General features: G+C 41.7%; 3 protein-coding genes across 3 annotated transcripts; 2 read left to right on the top strand and 1 right to left on the bottom strand.

The window, feature by feature from the left end:
• The first annotated feature begins 2252 nt into the window (after window positions 1-2252).
• On the top strand, window positions 2253-6851 carry LOC111336293 (E3 ubiquitin-protein ligase TRIM71-like). The gene has a single exon (XM_022942354.2). It carries the CDS (start codon window positions 2525-2527, stop codon window positions 4940-4942), a length of 2418 nt encoding a protein of 805 aa, XP_022798089.2. The 5' UTR covers window positions 2253-2524; the 3' UTR covers window positions 4943-6851.
• Window positions 6852-7510: 659 nt separating this feature from the next.
• On the bottom strand, window positions 7511-10893 carry LOC111336280 (E3 ubiquitin-protein ligase TRIM71). The gene has a single exon (XM_022942332.2). The coding sequence runs from the start codon at window positions 10338-10340 to the stop codon at window positions 8550-8552; it is 1791 nt and encodes a 596-aa protein (XP_022798067.2). The 5' UTR covers window positions 10341-10893; the 3' UTR covers window positions 7511-8549.
• Window positions 10894-14204: 3311 nt separating this feature from the next.
• LOC111336275 (CBY1-interacting BAR domain-containing protein 1) lies at window positions 14205-15855 on the top strand. The gene has a single exon (XM_022942328.2). The coding sequence runs from the start codon at window positions 14382-14384 to the stop codon at window positions 15234-15236; it is 855 nt and encodes a 284-aa protein (XP_022798063.2). The 5' UTR covers window positions 14205-14381; the 3' UTR covers window positions 15237-15855.
• The last annotated feature ends 44 nt before the right edge of the window (window positions 15856-15899 follow it).

Here is a 15899-nt window from a genome sequence, read left to right as displayed (position 1 = left end):
CCTTCATTGGTTTAGACCATACACCCGTCCTATACTACTGGTTCGTGGTTGAAGAGGGAAAGGCCCTTGCTCGTAGTGTAGTTTACATCTTGTCTCTTGGGGCTATCTAGACAAGTTTCTGATTAAACATTTGTTTGCATTTAGTAGGAATCGTAAACTAATAAGCTTACAAATATAATCAGGCGCTACACTATGTGTGCTTTGAAGCATAGTAAAAGCACTATTTAATTATATATGGTGGTTAATGCATTTGTGAAATTTTTTCTTCCAGATGACTGTCTACAAGAATACAACAAGGCACGTAACCCTTTAATTTTTAATGGGTATTTTTAATGTTCTGATAAGGATTACATTTTTTTTATCGATACTTCCGCGTGTTTGTTTGAAATAAAAATAGTTCCCAAAAAAATGAGAAACCTTTTGACCAACTACTAGCGGCAGAAACGATGGAGAACCTTTTATCGAGGTGGCCTTGTGACGTTGACGCACCTTTTTTCGCGCGCCTTCTTTTTCTCTGGTTTCCGCTGATCGGGCGTCATGAATAGGATTTGGAATGAAAAGTGACCCTGTAGTAACTTGTGCTCCTCTAAATTTGAACGTATGTTTCTATGACTGGCTTTCAAAAGAAAGAAGCGGCTGAGATTTTCCTTTCGTCCGAGGCTCCCTGCATTTAATTGTTCCTCTATGGCTGGCGTTTCGAAGACTCTTCACTTTGACCCTATTTATTTATTTAATCACTTTCACCAGAGTGTGGTGAGGGTCGCACAACAGAGCGAGGCTCCAAATTAAGTGCGCCCTATATCCCACCCATCCCACCCCAGGGGAGGACATCCATCACACAGTAATCTCGTGTGTGGGAAATTAACGTCTCCTACCCCAACCCTGCAGGAGACGGGACCTCCATTTATTCGTCCCTATCCGAGAAGACTAGAATATCTAACCATTTCTTGATGTTATAGAAAGGTAGCAAATTCTTCTCAATTATTTTTAAGACCCTGAGTGTTGGTCCGGCCGGGGCTCGAACCCTCGACCTCCCGCACAACAGTCCAGCGCTCTATCCATTGAGCTAACCGGGAGGCGGTTAATCATCACTCCAGTCACCTTCGCAGCCATTCTTTGAGAACTCAAAGACCCCCAGCCCCCTCCCCCCCCCCCTAGCTGTAAAGGGAAGCTGAACAAAGTGGTTATGCCAATGCCGACATGTAACTTACCTAGTTAAAAAACACAAACATATCTTGGGTCGTTTAATTCAAAGGTTTTAAGTAGAATGCAACACTTCTCAAACCAGCATCATTGGATCGAAAAAAGCGATGACATAAAGTCGTGGTATTCTCAATTTTTCTTGACCTGAGTGATATATCGTGCAACTTTTATTGTCATTGCTAAATGTTGCGACGTAATCTATTTATAAACTATTGACATCTCTTACAAGTAAACTTACGTAAATGCTATGCTTAGAAACAGGTACTGCGGTTTGGTGTGGGAAGATAAAACGAAAATTGTGTAATACTGCCTATTGCATAAATAGCGCTCTCTACTGCGAGGATCCTGCATCATACCGCCTTATCTATCGATAGATCAGTTTGAGTTACAGTCCTCGCAATTTCCTGAGCTAAAAATGCGATTTGAGTCATTTTTAAAGAAGGGGTATTGCCACCAAATCAATTGTACTTATTTCCATGCTGCGTTTCTAAACAGCTTTTAACAAAATAAACAGAATTTCTAAATCGTAACTGTGCAGCAACGTGATTGGTTTACGTCCTTAAGTTTGATAACAGCCACCTGTTAACCGCACCGAGTGCCTTTGGCTCTTCTTGCACGATGAAGGTATTTAAAAACATTTTTATGCATAATAAGCGTTAAAGCGGCGGTATATTGCTTGAAATTTTGCGAGAAGCTCCAGATACAATCCTTTTTTTTCGACACCTTGATTCCTTCTTTTAAAAGACAGAGGAATCTAAGGAAAATGTTTGAAATTATTCAGTTTGGGAAAGTTTTGATAATGACAAAAGCTTGATTCTGGGCCTCGATGCGACAAAAACATAACCTTCGCCCCCTTTCCAGAGAAATTCGTAAAAATAAGAGTGCACTAAGTCAAGTTCGTGAGTTTTTTGACACAGACACCATGTCATTGCCGACTCTTTCGTTCCCCCTCAAAAGATGATGCAAAAGTTATCAATAACGCTTACAACTTCCCTTGCTAACGCATAAATTATTTGCAACTCATTACCACCCACTGCCTCTAAAGTATCACAAGCATTTTCATATTAAATTAATCAGCAAGGTAGCCATTTCATGCTACGATTAAACAAGAGAACTGTCAAGTTTTGGTAATTACCCAAGTTGAAAGTAACTTTTTTTGTTGCAGTTGTTCAGACTGAAGCGAGAAAGTCGCTTTCAAGACATCGCTTGCGACTGAAGACATGTTTTCTCTTGGTTTCTGTCTCCATGGCTGCAAAGTGAAAGACTAATATTTTAGATTGAAGTTCAAAATTAAACTGCTTTGAAGCGAATCGCTATCACGATGAGACGTTGGAAAACCTGGGAAAGTTTAGCCGTTGAAGATTATTTCGACGATATTACGCAACCAAATCGCTGGAATTCTCTCGAAAACCTGGATAAAATTCACATGACAAGAAATGGGATTATTCCTGATGGATCCAAAGTTTCTCAAATATCGGCGAAGAATGGAAATGTTTTAAACGATCCTTCCCTTCTGTGTACAGTGTGCAAACAACTTTTCCGTCGGCCGAAATTTCTGCGGTGTCTTCATAGCTTTTGTAAAAGTTGCATCGAGAGTCTGGTGGATAACGATTCTGGTGTTGAAGGAACTGTTATTTGCCCAGTATGTTCGTTACCGAGCGAGTTAGGCAGTAAAGGAATTGATGCGTTGCCATTCAACTTTCTCATCGGTGCAACACTCCAAAAGAGAAATTTTGTCTTGGAAGAGAAAAAGGTACCAGTCCGGTGCGGAAACTGCGAAGATAACGCTGAAGCTACAGGACAATGCAGCGATTGCTCAGAATTTCTATGCGACAAGTGCACGGCTGCTCATAGAAGGGTGCGTGTTACAAGAGAACATCAAATTATCTCGCTAAATGAGCTGACGACCAATGACGAGGAAAATAATAATTCACAGTGCAGCGCTGACAACTGCTCAGATCATGGCCGCGAAGAGCTCACGTATTTTTGCCAGACATGCGACAAGCTGATCTGCAGAGAGTGCACTATTGTGAATCACCCCAAAACAACGCATACATTTGAACCGCTAAGGGAAGCTTCGAGCAAACATAGGCAAGAAATATCCACGCTTCTCGGTGCGATTAAAATGAGGAGTCCTTTTGTAAAAAGGGCCTTGTTGGAGATCGAAGAAGCGTGCGGGGATATTCCACAGCACGCTCTTGCAATTGAGGAGCAAATTAAGAGCTCGACAACGCGCTATATCAGGGCTTTGAAAGAAAGAGAAGCGCGACTGTTAAAAGATTTGGGCGCCATGAGAGAATACAAAGTTACTTTGCTAGAGCAACAAAAGGAACGGTTGTACAAAGGAATCAGAGATATCGAAAGCAATTGTGGACTTATCGAGATGATGTTAAGAGAAGGAAGTGCCACTGAAGTAACAAGGGTGAAAGATTTTATGACGGGGCGATTGCAAAGCTTAATGAACCTGATTCAGGACATGTCACCAACCGAAGGACCTGAATTGGACTACGTCACTGAAGAAGACCTGTTATTCGACGTCATAAATAGAGGTGGAAAACTTGAAAGCAGCATCATGCCTCCTACGGTTCGACTTATTGGGGAAGGATTGTTCAACGCCGCAGTTGGCAAAATCTCAAGTTTTGCTTTAGCTGTGCGAGAAGGTACGGAGATATCTAAACACGTCATAGACGTTCGCATCGAGACTCCCGACTTAGTTATTCTCACCTCCAACATAACTGAGAACAGCTCACGCCTTTACACCGTCAGTTACACGCCAAGAATTCACGGAGAACATGTGATCTCGGTTTTAATACGCGGAGAACACGCAGAAGAGAGTCCTTACACGGTGGACGCAAAGAAAGGTCACATGTGCTTCGCCACAAAGTCTCCTCCTGTTTGTTTACGGTTTGGTTACAAGGGGAAGAGGAGAGGCGAGCTGCATGGTCCGAGTGATGTGGCTGCGGCCTGCAATGGTATCATAGCTGTGGCAGACACGCTGAATGATAGAATTCAACTGTTTACCAGTAAGGGAGGATTTCTGCGACAGTTTGGCAGTTCGGGGGAAGATGTCGGCAAGTTCAAATCCCCAACCGGTCTGTGCTTTTCTCAAGCTGGACAAATAGCCGTCGCTGATCAACAGAATAACCGTATTCAAGTGTTTAGTATGGATGGGGTCCTGTCTAAAGTTATATCATGCAAAGGACGGAGTGCGGGGGATTTGAAAAGCCCCACGGGTGTAGCTATGGATGAGGAAGGCCAGCTACTAGTCACAGACCAACAGAACCACAGAATTGTTGTCTTCGACAGCGATGGAGTCTACTGCAACCAGTTTGGGTCTTTAGGGACAAAAGATGGAGAATTCAACAACCCTTCCTACATCACTACTTCGCAAGAAGGCGAAATTTTCGTCACAGATACTTCGAACCATCGTGTACAAATTTTCGATCCGATGGGGAAATTTGAACGGAAGTTTGGAAGACCTGGCACCGGGGATGGAGAGTTCCACTATCCCTCGGGAATAACAGTCGACTCATCCGGGTACATCTTCGTCTCCGATCGCACCAATCGCGTGCAAGTGTTTAACTCGCACTTGCGTTTTGTCACAAAGTTTGGCGGAAAAACGAGTGGTGACGGGCAGTTGAATGGGCCGCTAGGCATTGATTACACTCCTGAAGGCCGGGTAGCTGTCACAGATGCCGGCAATAACTCTGTTAAGGTTTTCTACTTTCCCAATGAGTGATCATAAACCAGTTAAAAGAAGAAACTAACGAATACAATTATTCTGTTTGTGTCAGTGATTAGGTAGGGGAGCACTACATGGATGGTCGAGGAATTTTTAGTTTAGTGTCGAAAATAATGTACGTGTTGGGGGTCTTTACCACTCGCTTGGCTTTTAAAGAGAAGTACTGAGACTCTGGACTCTTCTCTCTTTTTTTTTCTTCCCTACTACAATGTTTCAGGTCCGTTCTATCTCTACTGCTGCTGCTACTTTTCTTCTACTTTTAGCAAGGAGTGCCCACGCATTAAATGCAAAAATCACAGACATACTTGGGTTAGCTGACCGTGGGAGACTCCAGAGTGCATTCGTTGTTTTGCAAAGGGGGGAATTGGGTGGCTCGCCCCGAAGCACTTGGCGAGCACCAAGGAATCAATAAAACGCCGGTGATCGAGCTGCGCACAAACAGGATCTTCAGTGTGCGTAAAACTCAAGGTCAGTTTTACCAACACAAACATTACCACCTATGAAACTAGCCTTTTCTAACCATAACAAGCGATTATTAAGTCTAACAAGGTAACAAGAAAAATCTGTGAACTAAGAATAGTTTAAGTACATACTAGAAACATAAGGTCAAGGCAAAAGAACTACAAAAACAACACGTCGACACAAAAAGCTAGACTGAAAAAAACAAAAGGTAAACCTAAAAATACTCAAAATAGCAATCCTTCAAAATACTCTACAACAAACAACTAGATTGGTTTTACCGGCTTGATTGATTTTGCCGGCTTACTGATTGATCTACAAGATTCACTTGTCCTTCTCGACCAATCAGATGCAAAACTTAAACCAATCCCGACATGCCCCCTGTTGTTATCCGGTGTTTATATACTGATTCGTAAACCTTTTTCGCTCTTAAGTTTCGTGATCACCGGTTCCTTTAAGTTTTTCTAAGAAAAAATAGCTATATCCCATTATGTCCTCTTGGTTTTCTCATCAGTCTGGTCAGCTTTTATAATTTTTCTACACACTCAATCTTAAATGAAAAAAAAAGCTAAGGGAATATAATTTCTTGATAAAGCTGAATTGGAAGGGAACTGATTAAACTCGTTAAATGGGGAAAATAACAAAATGATATCAATATGACAAAATGATGATATCAATATGAAAAAATGATGACATCAATATGACAAAATGATGAAGTACCAGGGGTTTCCATGTTTTAACCAGAACAACTTAAACAATAGGTATAGTCTGTAAAGCAGTATCTCTCATTTATTTCCTAGCTTTCAAAGGATTTTAGTATAACGATATTCGTTTTCTTTGACAAAGTCTTGACTTGCAAAGTGCTTTCGGAAAAGTGGGATTACAGTCTGTTGATCTGAAATGTCTCTTTACATTTGCCATATACTTAGTATATCTAATATTTAGAGAATGAAAATATTGAATAATTTCAAAAATACCTTTCAAAACAAGTGGCATTAAGTTTACTGATTTCTTTCCTAGTGTAAAAGAGTTCTTACAAAGCAATAATCTTTCAACTGAGGCCTGAGACATACATGATGATAAGTTGCTGTATGTTTTATTTTCATCCCCTCTCATGCCTTGTTCCTGCCTTGTTTGTTATTATCAGAAGCCGTTAAAACCCTGATCCCAGGTCATCAGCTTCTGTTGTTATCTATTACGATATATACATTAGTTTTGCTGACAAGGTGTCCAGCAGAAAAGGATTGAAGAATTTCAAACGTTATCTTCAAGCCCTCTCCCTTAGAGAACAGATGTATTATGAAAATATATCGATATATATATATATATATATATATTGAAGATATGTTGTGAAAATTAGTGTAATCCTGTTAAATACCAGTGTATGTCAACATCAAGTCGCAAAACTGGTTTTAATGACGAAAAATAAATAAATTTTTGTTTGAGCCATGGATGATCATCTAAGCTGTTTGCGCTGTAACAACTTCAAATATCACGAAGCAAGACAAGAAGCATCGACTGATCGCAAACCCCAATCGCAGGCGAACATTCTAAATAATTTTCTGCACCTACTTAACTGATTTCCAGGCTGGTGTGAATGAGACCATTTTTCACGTAAGAGTTGAGCCTCTAAAAAACTTGAGCTGCCTGATTGGCTGATCGTTGTTATGTGCGGATAGCATTATGAGATGGACATACTGGCACTTACACACTAGTACCCAGCTGTCCTTTCGGGCCGGTATGTACAAAAAGAGAGGGAGAGGGGAGTGAGTCGAGAGAGCAGAATGGGAAGTGCTCTCCTTGACACCCAGCCGAGCGTGCTTGCAGTTTAGCAGATGCTCGATATTTCTGGAGATTTTCAACGATCCTTTCACTAAACTGTGATTGAAATTGCTATCCGGCGCTTAATTTTGGCCGGCATAACTGATTGTTTGATATACAAGCAAGGGCTGACGTTCATCTGATATGAATGAATCTATGACAAGTCATCTGTGATCGGGATAACTTATCACTAAAGGAGATACTGCTTTTGATACGAATACAGGATTTGCTGTGCCGGAGAAGTGCTGTTAGACCCCTTCATTGATTTTCCTCGCGAAAGTTTCGTTGGGATTTTATTGTAATCTAAATTTAACTATTGTACTCGTAAACAGGCAATCATCCCCTGAAAATATCAAAATAACTCACTTCTAACGTGATTGTGTCCACAAATCGTGAACGACCAAGAATTAAACAGACAGAACAGTGCACTAAACTGATTTTCACTCGCGTTTCAAAAAATATGCAAGGTTTATATTCCGTACTGAGTTTGATTGAACTCACTAGTCCTGAAAAAGAGAAACCCACTGAGGAGTAGTAGGGGAAGAATGGCCATCGTGGCTCCGTATTGAGTCTGATTTTAATTCGGTAGTCTCGAAGAAGAGAAAGCTGATGGAGAGGAGAGGGAAACAGTGGCGGATCCAGGGGGAGGGTCCGGGGAGTCCGGATCGCCCCCCATCAGACCTGACGCTTACAACTTTGAGACTGAAATTCTTTCATCGACAAGATCGTATATCAGTTTTTAATTGGCTGATTTTTTTAATGAATCCAAGTAAACGGTAAGAATTTTAACGTGCAACCGCGACTGGTGGGAGGGGGTGTGGGGGAGAAGTAATTTGCCTCAAGAGTCCAACAGTCCTTCCTGAACCAAAGTTTGGACACCCCCAATCAAAAGTTCCTGGATCCGCCCCTGGGAAAGAATTGTCACGCTAATGACTATCAAGTTGTTCAAGTTCAAGTTCATTTATTTGTTTAAGCAGGTTGATTAATTGGCAGCTGTAATAGCTGATGTGGACCTGCTGTCCTAACCCACCCAGCCCACCCCAGGGGAGGACATCCATCACACAGTAATCTCGTGTGTGGGAAATTAACGTCTCCTACCCCAACCCTGCAGGAGACGGGACCTCCATTTATTCGTCCCTATCCGAGAAGACTAGAATATCTAACCATTTCTTGATGTTATGTAAAGGTAGCAAATTCTTCTCAATTTTTTTAAGACCCTGAGTGTTGGTCCGGCCGGGCCTCGAACCCTCGACCTCCCGCACTACAGTCCAGTGCTCTATCCATTGAGCTAACCGGGAGGCGGTTATCACGACGGGTTAGACGGTCACGCCTCTGATTGACCAACTTGTTGTAAATTTATATCAGGATTCGGAACTTTCTTGCCGTCTTTCACTTGAACCAGGCCAGGAGTTACGTGCCATTTTATCAAACACAAAGTTTTACAAATCAGTGTCAACTCCTCGCCTTTTAAGCCAGCGAAAGAACCGTAAAAATTCAAGAGGCGTCTGCCATGCTTGATATGTTTGCTGGACAAGCTCACGAACAAATTGTGTTCGCCTGGGGTCCGAGGACAGTAAAATATCGAATAGGTTCCGTTTTTGTTGTCGAGGACTTTAGCGGAAATGACACTTCCGTCCGGAGACTCGAGCTGTATTCCGACTTCTCTCGGGCGTCCTCGGCTGTCAGTTGTATGAATAAGGAATTCCGTCGTTGCTAACTTTCCGACAGGTTCACTTGACTTTTTGCCAACAGTCAAAGCTGGGAAGCTGAATCGACGACCTTTTGCCTTCTTTGTAGACTTTGGATCTTGGTTAAGCGCAGGCACATTTGAAGGAGAACTTATGCCTTTGTCAGGCTTTTGCGAGTCTGAAGAGAGAGTACTGGGAGTAGATTCTTCATCATCAGCTAAAGCAAAAGATACAGAACTGCCTCCATTGGGCAGTGAACTCGTTAGTTGTGATTTCTCAGTTGCTTTATCAGCTTTCTCGCTGTTAGATTGCTCTTCGGGTTCATGACCTATACTTATTGAGCCAAATGTTTCTTTTATAGCTTCTAAAATGGGCCTCTCATCTGGATCAAACCCCACTTTGACAGTACTCAACCCTCCCTCGGTCTTATTCTCCTGCAACTCACACAATCGTTTACATATTAAGCTATTTACAGCTAGAATGTCCGCATCTTTTCCATGTTTGATAATCTCCTCGGAGAAATCGCAACCATCGATGGTACAGACCAAGTTTCTTTCAATTTCGTCCTTTTGGTTCACTAGTACAGAAGCGCGATTATCTCTGATGGTGTTTAGTTCCTTTAGCAACTGATGCTCTTTCTCTTTTATGGCTTGAATAAGACGACGCGAACATCTCCGAATTTGCCACGATACATCATCGATTTTATTCTGCCACCGACCGTAAACCTTAATAATCTCGTACACCGACTTTTGTAAGACAGGAATATTTTTCTGCGTAGAGTCCAACAACGATAAAAGTGTCGGCTTAAGCGAGTCAACAGCGCTCTGTATTGTCACGATATCGTGTCCCTCATGAACAGTCCCTCTTCGACATTCCATGCACGTTAATAAATTACAAGTTTTGCAATACATGTCTACGCTTTCGCTAAAATGTGCAACACAAGCCACAGATGTTGAGTGCTCTATCGGATTTGTTCTATCCACGAATTCTTCCAGAGACAAAATTTTGTGTTCGCGCGTGAATTTAACTCTCCGATGAGCGAGCGTGCAGTCACCGCAGAGAAATTCTTGGCACTCCATGCACCTATGTGAAGCCAGATTTTGGCCGTTTTCGCAACCGCTGCAATCCTCCTCCCGCTGTCGCAGTTTTTGTCTCTCAAACTCTTCGAGTTTCCTGATAACAATTATATTAGGCTGTAAATCGTCCAGATTTCTCGAGGGTAAGTCCACATCTGAACGACAAATTGGACAAAACAGATTATTTTCGTTTTCTCCCGCAATTAATCCAATACACCGCTTGCAAAACGTATGTAAGCATGGAAGAACTTTTGGCTCTTCGTAAGTCTTACTGCAATATTTACACCAGATTTCTTGCGGGCTATCCTCTCTAAAAGCTACGGATTTTCGCGGAACGCCTTTTGAAGCCATTTTTCTCCAAAATGCGTGCTTGGTAGATCCTTATTGATGATAGTGAGTATTTCTGTCATTCATCTCTCGATGCTTTCAAACTCGTGGGACACTTTCTCTGCTCGCAATGCACACTAGTTAAATTTACAAATTGTGGTCGCCAAACCTTTACCGCCAGACCGCTTCCAAAATGGCTTTTTCAGCAACGCATGCAGCTAAAACGTATGGCTTGCTTGTATGAACCAAACTTAGAAGTCACCTTGGAAAAATATCAAATTTGTGAAGTTTTGAGCAACAGCAGGTGTGGTTGCTCTTTGTTTTTTGTAAGACAGAGTGTCGCTTCAAGGATAATTCAAATCCGCTTGGCTTTGAATAATTCAAGAAGCGTTTATCATGAGCGACAGGTACTTCAAGCCAGAAATATAACCAGTCAAACAAAACCAGCCAGCCATCGGACAACTGTTACCGTTTGTATGCGTCAAATTATGGTTGTGGCTAACTGTAGATTTGCCGCAGTTGTGTTTACTCTAACATCAAGGGTACCGTGTCGTGTTTTAAGGTGTTGCTCTATTTAGTCTCTACTCGAGCCAAATTACGTAATTGTACACCCCTCTGATATTGCATTGTATTAAATTTTACAATATGTTGAGACAAAAATAATCGTGCTAAGCTCCGTGTGGGCTCAATACAACAAAACAATGCAACAATTCAGTTGTGGTGAGAAGGATTGTTTTCAGCATACATTCCAATTAAGAACATGGGCACATCTATTAAAAACAATAAATGTCACGTTTACGGATACGAACTCTATTCTTTTTTACTTATGAACAACTCTTCCGTTTTTAGCACAAAGACACTAAGAAACTTTCAATGAATTTCTATTAAATTTGTTAGCGCGCTTTGTTTGATTTCTATTCCGTGACTAGCGAATATCCGCTCGAAGCTAGCTACACAAAGCACTGTTCATTTCTATTTCCCCTACGTCAAAGTGTAAGAACTAAATTCGCCTTCTATTAGCTAGTAGTTCAGTTGCGAGGAATCATTGTAGCGAAACCATTTCGGAGCCGAACGGAGTTTAGGAGTTCTCTACCCCGGAGTCAAGATCCGATGTAAGTTACGCTTGTAATATTCCTAATTTTTATCATTTCTAGTTTCGTAGTCTTTCGGTTTTCCTTATATCGAACCTTCATGCATCCGTTCTATAGTTTTCACCGCCTATGTTGTACAAAGACTGCCAGCTTAAGTGAATAAAGAGTTTGATGCTGCCACTTGTCTAAAGTTCAACATTGCGGTTTTTCTGGCGAACTCCAGTGCTCAACACCACGTGTCTACGGCATCGGGAACGCGACAATTAATTAAATCAAATTCAGCAACGATCCGACAAATGCCTTTAAAACAAGAGAATCAGAGACTCGCGTGGATCAGATATGATTTGCAAGCAATCAACTTAATTCCAAAAAAACGCAAATGGAATGATTTTTTATCAAAAAAAGGTCAAGAAAATGAGATGAGTTTTGATCACGAAACAGCCAAAATGATGCTGTACAAGCGAGTTCCGATGTAGTCTGTATAATCATTGCTCTTGTGGTTCAACCAATCAACAATCTACTGTTACTATGATTATCTATTGACTCGATAGCTTTTAGCTTATGACAGGCTCTCAGTTTGTGGAGGCAAGCGAAAACGAGGCACGAAAAAATGGCGACTGAGCAAGCGCAGAAGTTGCGGCAGTTGCGCCAAGGCTCTGAGCCGCTCTCTGGCCCGCGTGAGCGTTTCGAACCGGAGAGAATGTGAGCACACGAGAGGTCCTCGATGCTACTAAACCGCTCACTGACCTTCACAGACCTCTTACTCGCAACATAACGGCCAAACGTCGGGCATGCGCGAGGCGATCAACTCCGGCCGGCCGCGCGCCAATTTCCGACTCAAAATTACATAGAAATCTATAAAAGGAGACAGACGCAGGATGAAGGAAAATTCGAGACTTTTCGAATACAAAGCTCATTCAAGTATGGGTATCCTGTTGACTTACCTTTCTCTGTTTTGAGCTTTACCACAAAGGTTATGCGCTCTTAAAACACCGTGACTTACTGGCTTTTGTGGCTGCTTGCAGTTCGTGTGAGACAAACTTGCAACTATCACACATGCGCAGAAGTTCATTTTTGAAGTTCATTTTTGAAGTTCATTTATTTGTTTAAGCAGGTTGATTAATTTGGCAGCTGTAATAGCTGATGTGGACCTGCTGTCCTAACCCACCCATCCCACCCCAGGGGAGGACATCCATCACACAGTAATCTCGTGTGTGGGAAATTAACGTCTCCTGCCCCAACCCTGCAGGAGACGGGACCTCCATTTATTCGTCCCTATCCGAGAAGACTAGAATATCTAACCATTTCTTGATGTTATAGAAAGGTAGCAAATTCTTCTCAATTATTTTAAGACCCTGAGTTTTGGTCCGGCCGGGCCTCGAACCCTCGACCTCCCGCAGTACAGTCCAGCGCTCTATCCATTGAGCTAACCGGGAGGCGGTTAGACCCCCTGTATTCTCATCGGCTGAACTCTCTCGTGGGCTCTGCACCTCGTTCAAAAGCACTGATGAGACCCTGCCCGCAAAGTAAAAAGGAAAAAGAGAAAAACAAATAAAAAACAACAACAACAACAACAACAAAAAACCAAGCTTTTTATGCCTAAACTCGTTGCCCTCAGGAAGCAAAGATTTAATATATTATCTTATGTTGTTCATATAATAGGAATAGGAATAGATTTTATTGAAAAACAATACATAGCAGCCAGAGGCTGAATAGTCCCTTTTACAGTTGTGGGCTTGGTGGCCAAGCACCAAAACAATACATAGCAGAAACAAAACCAAAACAAAACCAAAACAATACATAGCAGCCAAGGGCTGAATAGTCCCTTTTACAGTTGTGGGCTTGGTGGCCAAGCACCAAAACAATACATAGCAGAAACAAAACCAAAACAAAACCAAAACAATACATAGCAGCCAAGGGCTGAATAGTCCCTTTTACAGTTGTGGGCTTGGTGGCCAAGCACCAAAACAATACATAGCAGAAACAAAGCCAAAACAAAACCAAAACAATACATAGCAGCCAAGGGCTGAATAGTCCCTTTTACAGTTGTGGGCTTGGTGGCCAAGCATTTGAACAGGAGTGAGGCTAAGGGTAACCCTGGTGTGATAGAGACCTGTATCTAGTTAGCATGATAACAAAAAAATTTTGCATTTGAAAAGCAGCAACATCTCTATCATAACAAGGTCACCCTAAGCCTCACTCCTGTTCAAAGGCTTGGCCACCAAGCCCACAACTGTAAAAATGGACTATTGCGTAGCGTTGAAATGTAAATAATAAAATTACTAAATATATACAAAGTGGAGGCAAAATACTACAGCTCAGTTCACGAGTAAAACTACTAATGTGCTAAACTAATATTTCTATTGATTTTCCGATGTATACTATTATAGAGTAACGCGCGCACAGACCAATGAGCTTAATATTGTGATAGATATATCGATAATCACGTGACTGCGGTTAAAGGTGTGCTTAACAACTAGAATCCAGATTATGTAATAGGTATCTATCCAATAGGAACAAACAGGGCGGAAAAAAGGGAAAATCACTTCTAGTAGAGGTTGCAGTCATTCTTACAGAATTTGTCATCGTCAAAACCAAGTCCTCAAATATTATTCTGCTACACGGCATAGATGACAATCTTCCACTTAAAAGTTCCGAATCTGTGTAAAAGACCAGCAGGACCTGGTTTCAGATGATCTTTGGAAGCTGCAAACAGTCGCGTGACAAAGTTATCGCTAAAAATAGCTCATGAGTAGTTTTCTTTTCTTGACTGATCAATATGGCACCAGCTTGAAGAACAGCACATGATCCGTAACGCAACGGTGAATTTCTTTCACATGCAAATTTTAACTGAAGACGTCGCCGTGACTTTTAATTGTTCTGATTTGAAGATAACAACGCAAGCACGCGACTTTTGAAACGAAAGATTCGCATAACAAACACAGTAACACTGTCTTAATAACTTTTTAAATCGATGGCTCGCCTCAACCGAGAAGATCGAAATTTTACAGGATCGCTTCCAGATTTAAAAGCCTCTGTCAAGGCTACCGAACACCAAACCAAAGTTATCGACAGAAAAATATTCATTGTTGAAACGCATTTTCCCAAGGTGGCGGCGATGCTTCAACGCTACGCAGTAGGAACAGCAAAATTACGAAACAAGGGCGACGAGCTGGCCAAGACAATAACGGCCTATGCGGAAGAAGAATCTCCCTCATTAAAGCAAGGCCTTACAACCATGTCTGAATGTTTGTCCGCCATTCAGGATCAACGAGACACAGAGGTTAGCAAAATTGAAGAGAAACTCGTTCAAGGACTCAGCGTGTACGACACGAAATGCAAGCAGGCGAGGAACGACGTGAGGGTTAGTTCGTCTCTCTCCACTAGGGAGGTGAAGTCATTCGAGAATCTCGAAAAAGCACAGATGAAATCTACTGATCGAACGCGGATCGCCAGAGCTCAGGCTGAATTTCAGAAGGCGTCTGGCGAAGCGAACCGATCGCTGAGGGTTTTACGCGAACAGATGAACGAGTTCGAAAGTCAAAAGATGCGGGATGTGAAGCAGATTTTCTCGGAGTTTGTGGTCTGCGAGATGGAGCTGTTAGCCCGGTCAATGGAGCTGTATACACGCGCATATCAAGGTTTGATGAATATTAGCGAAAAGGAAGATTTAGAGGAGTTTAATAAATCCATGACTTTTAAGCCAACCCAATGGGGTTCAGCACCAGCTCTGTCTAATGCCGGACGGTTTCTAAAGGCGGGAAATGGTGTAGATAATGTATTGGAAGAGGTTGAAGACGAAAGCGACGAACTCAATCGTACAATGTAAACAGTGAGGTAAAACGGTTCGAGGCGAATTTCGATTTAAGTACGCATAAATTAAGCTTAAATGTCGCCATATCAAGATGAAAATGTAATATATGATCTAAGGTCTTACCCCGAAAAAGAGGGTACACCTGTATTTTCGTAAAACTTTCAGATCATACTGAATAGATCGATACTATGTTGGAAAATTATTTACATCTCAAACAAGGGAAAATGGTAGCCAGAAAGAAAAGTTAATATTAACTACCGAATTATTTATACAAACGTTCGCTTATCTACACAATCGTGAAGAAATAGAGTGCAAATTTCTAGAAGAAATATTTATTAAGTATCATTATGGAATATTTCAAAGACAAAAACAGGAAATAACGATATGGGGGAATTGTCACCAGTTTTGTCTCAGTTTTAAGTCATGCAAATGACAGCGCTTGCGGTAAACTGGGAAGGGAGAAATTTTCGCGCGCATTAGCGCAACTGCGACTCACTCACTCACCCGACTAACCGTGAGCTGAGAGTGAAAAAGGGCAAGCCGAAATTAAGTGCTCCCTTTATCTTAGCTTAAATCGGAAAATAAAATTACTAAAGCCTTTTGTAATAAACCGCCATACTATTTTTTCCAGCTATTTGTCCGATCATAGTACTTTTTCTATTTAGCATGGTGTCACGT

Source organism: Stylophora pistillata, chromosome 3 (assembly GCF_964205215.1).
Source record: "Stylophora pistillata chromosome 3, jaStyPist1.2, whole genome shotgun sequence".
Taxonomy (NCBI): Eukaryota; Metazoa; Cnidaria; class Anthozoa; order Scleractinia; family Pocilloporidae; genus Stylophora; species Stylophora pistillata.
The sequence above is the reverse complement of the archived record's forward strand: the minus strand, read 5'-3'. Positions and strand labels throughout refer to the sequence as shown.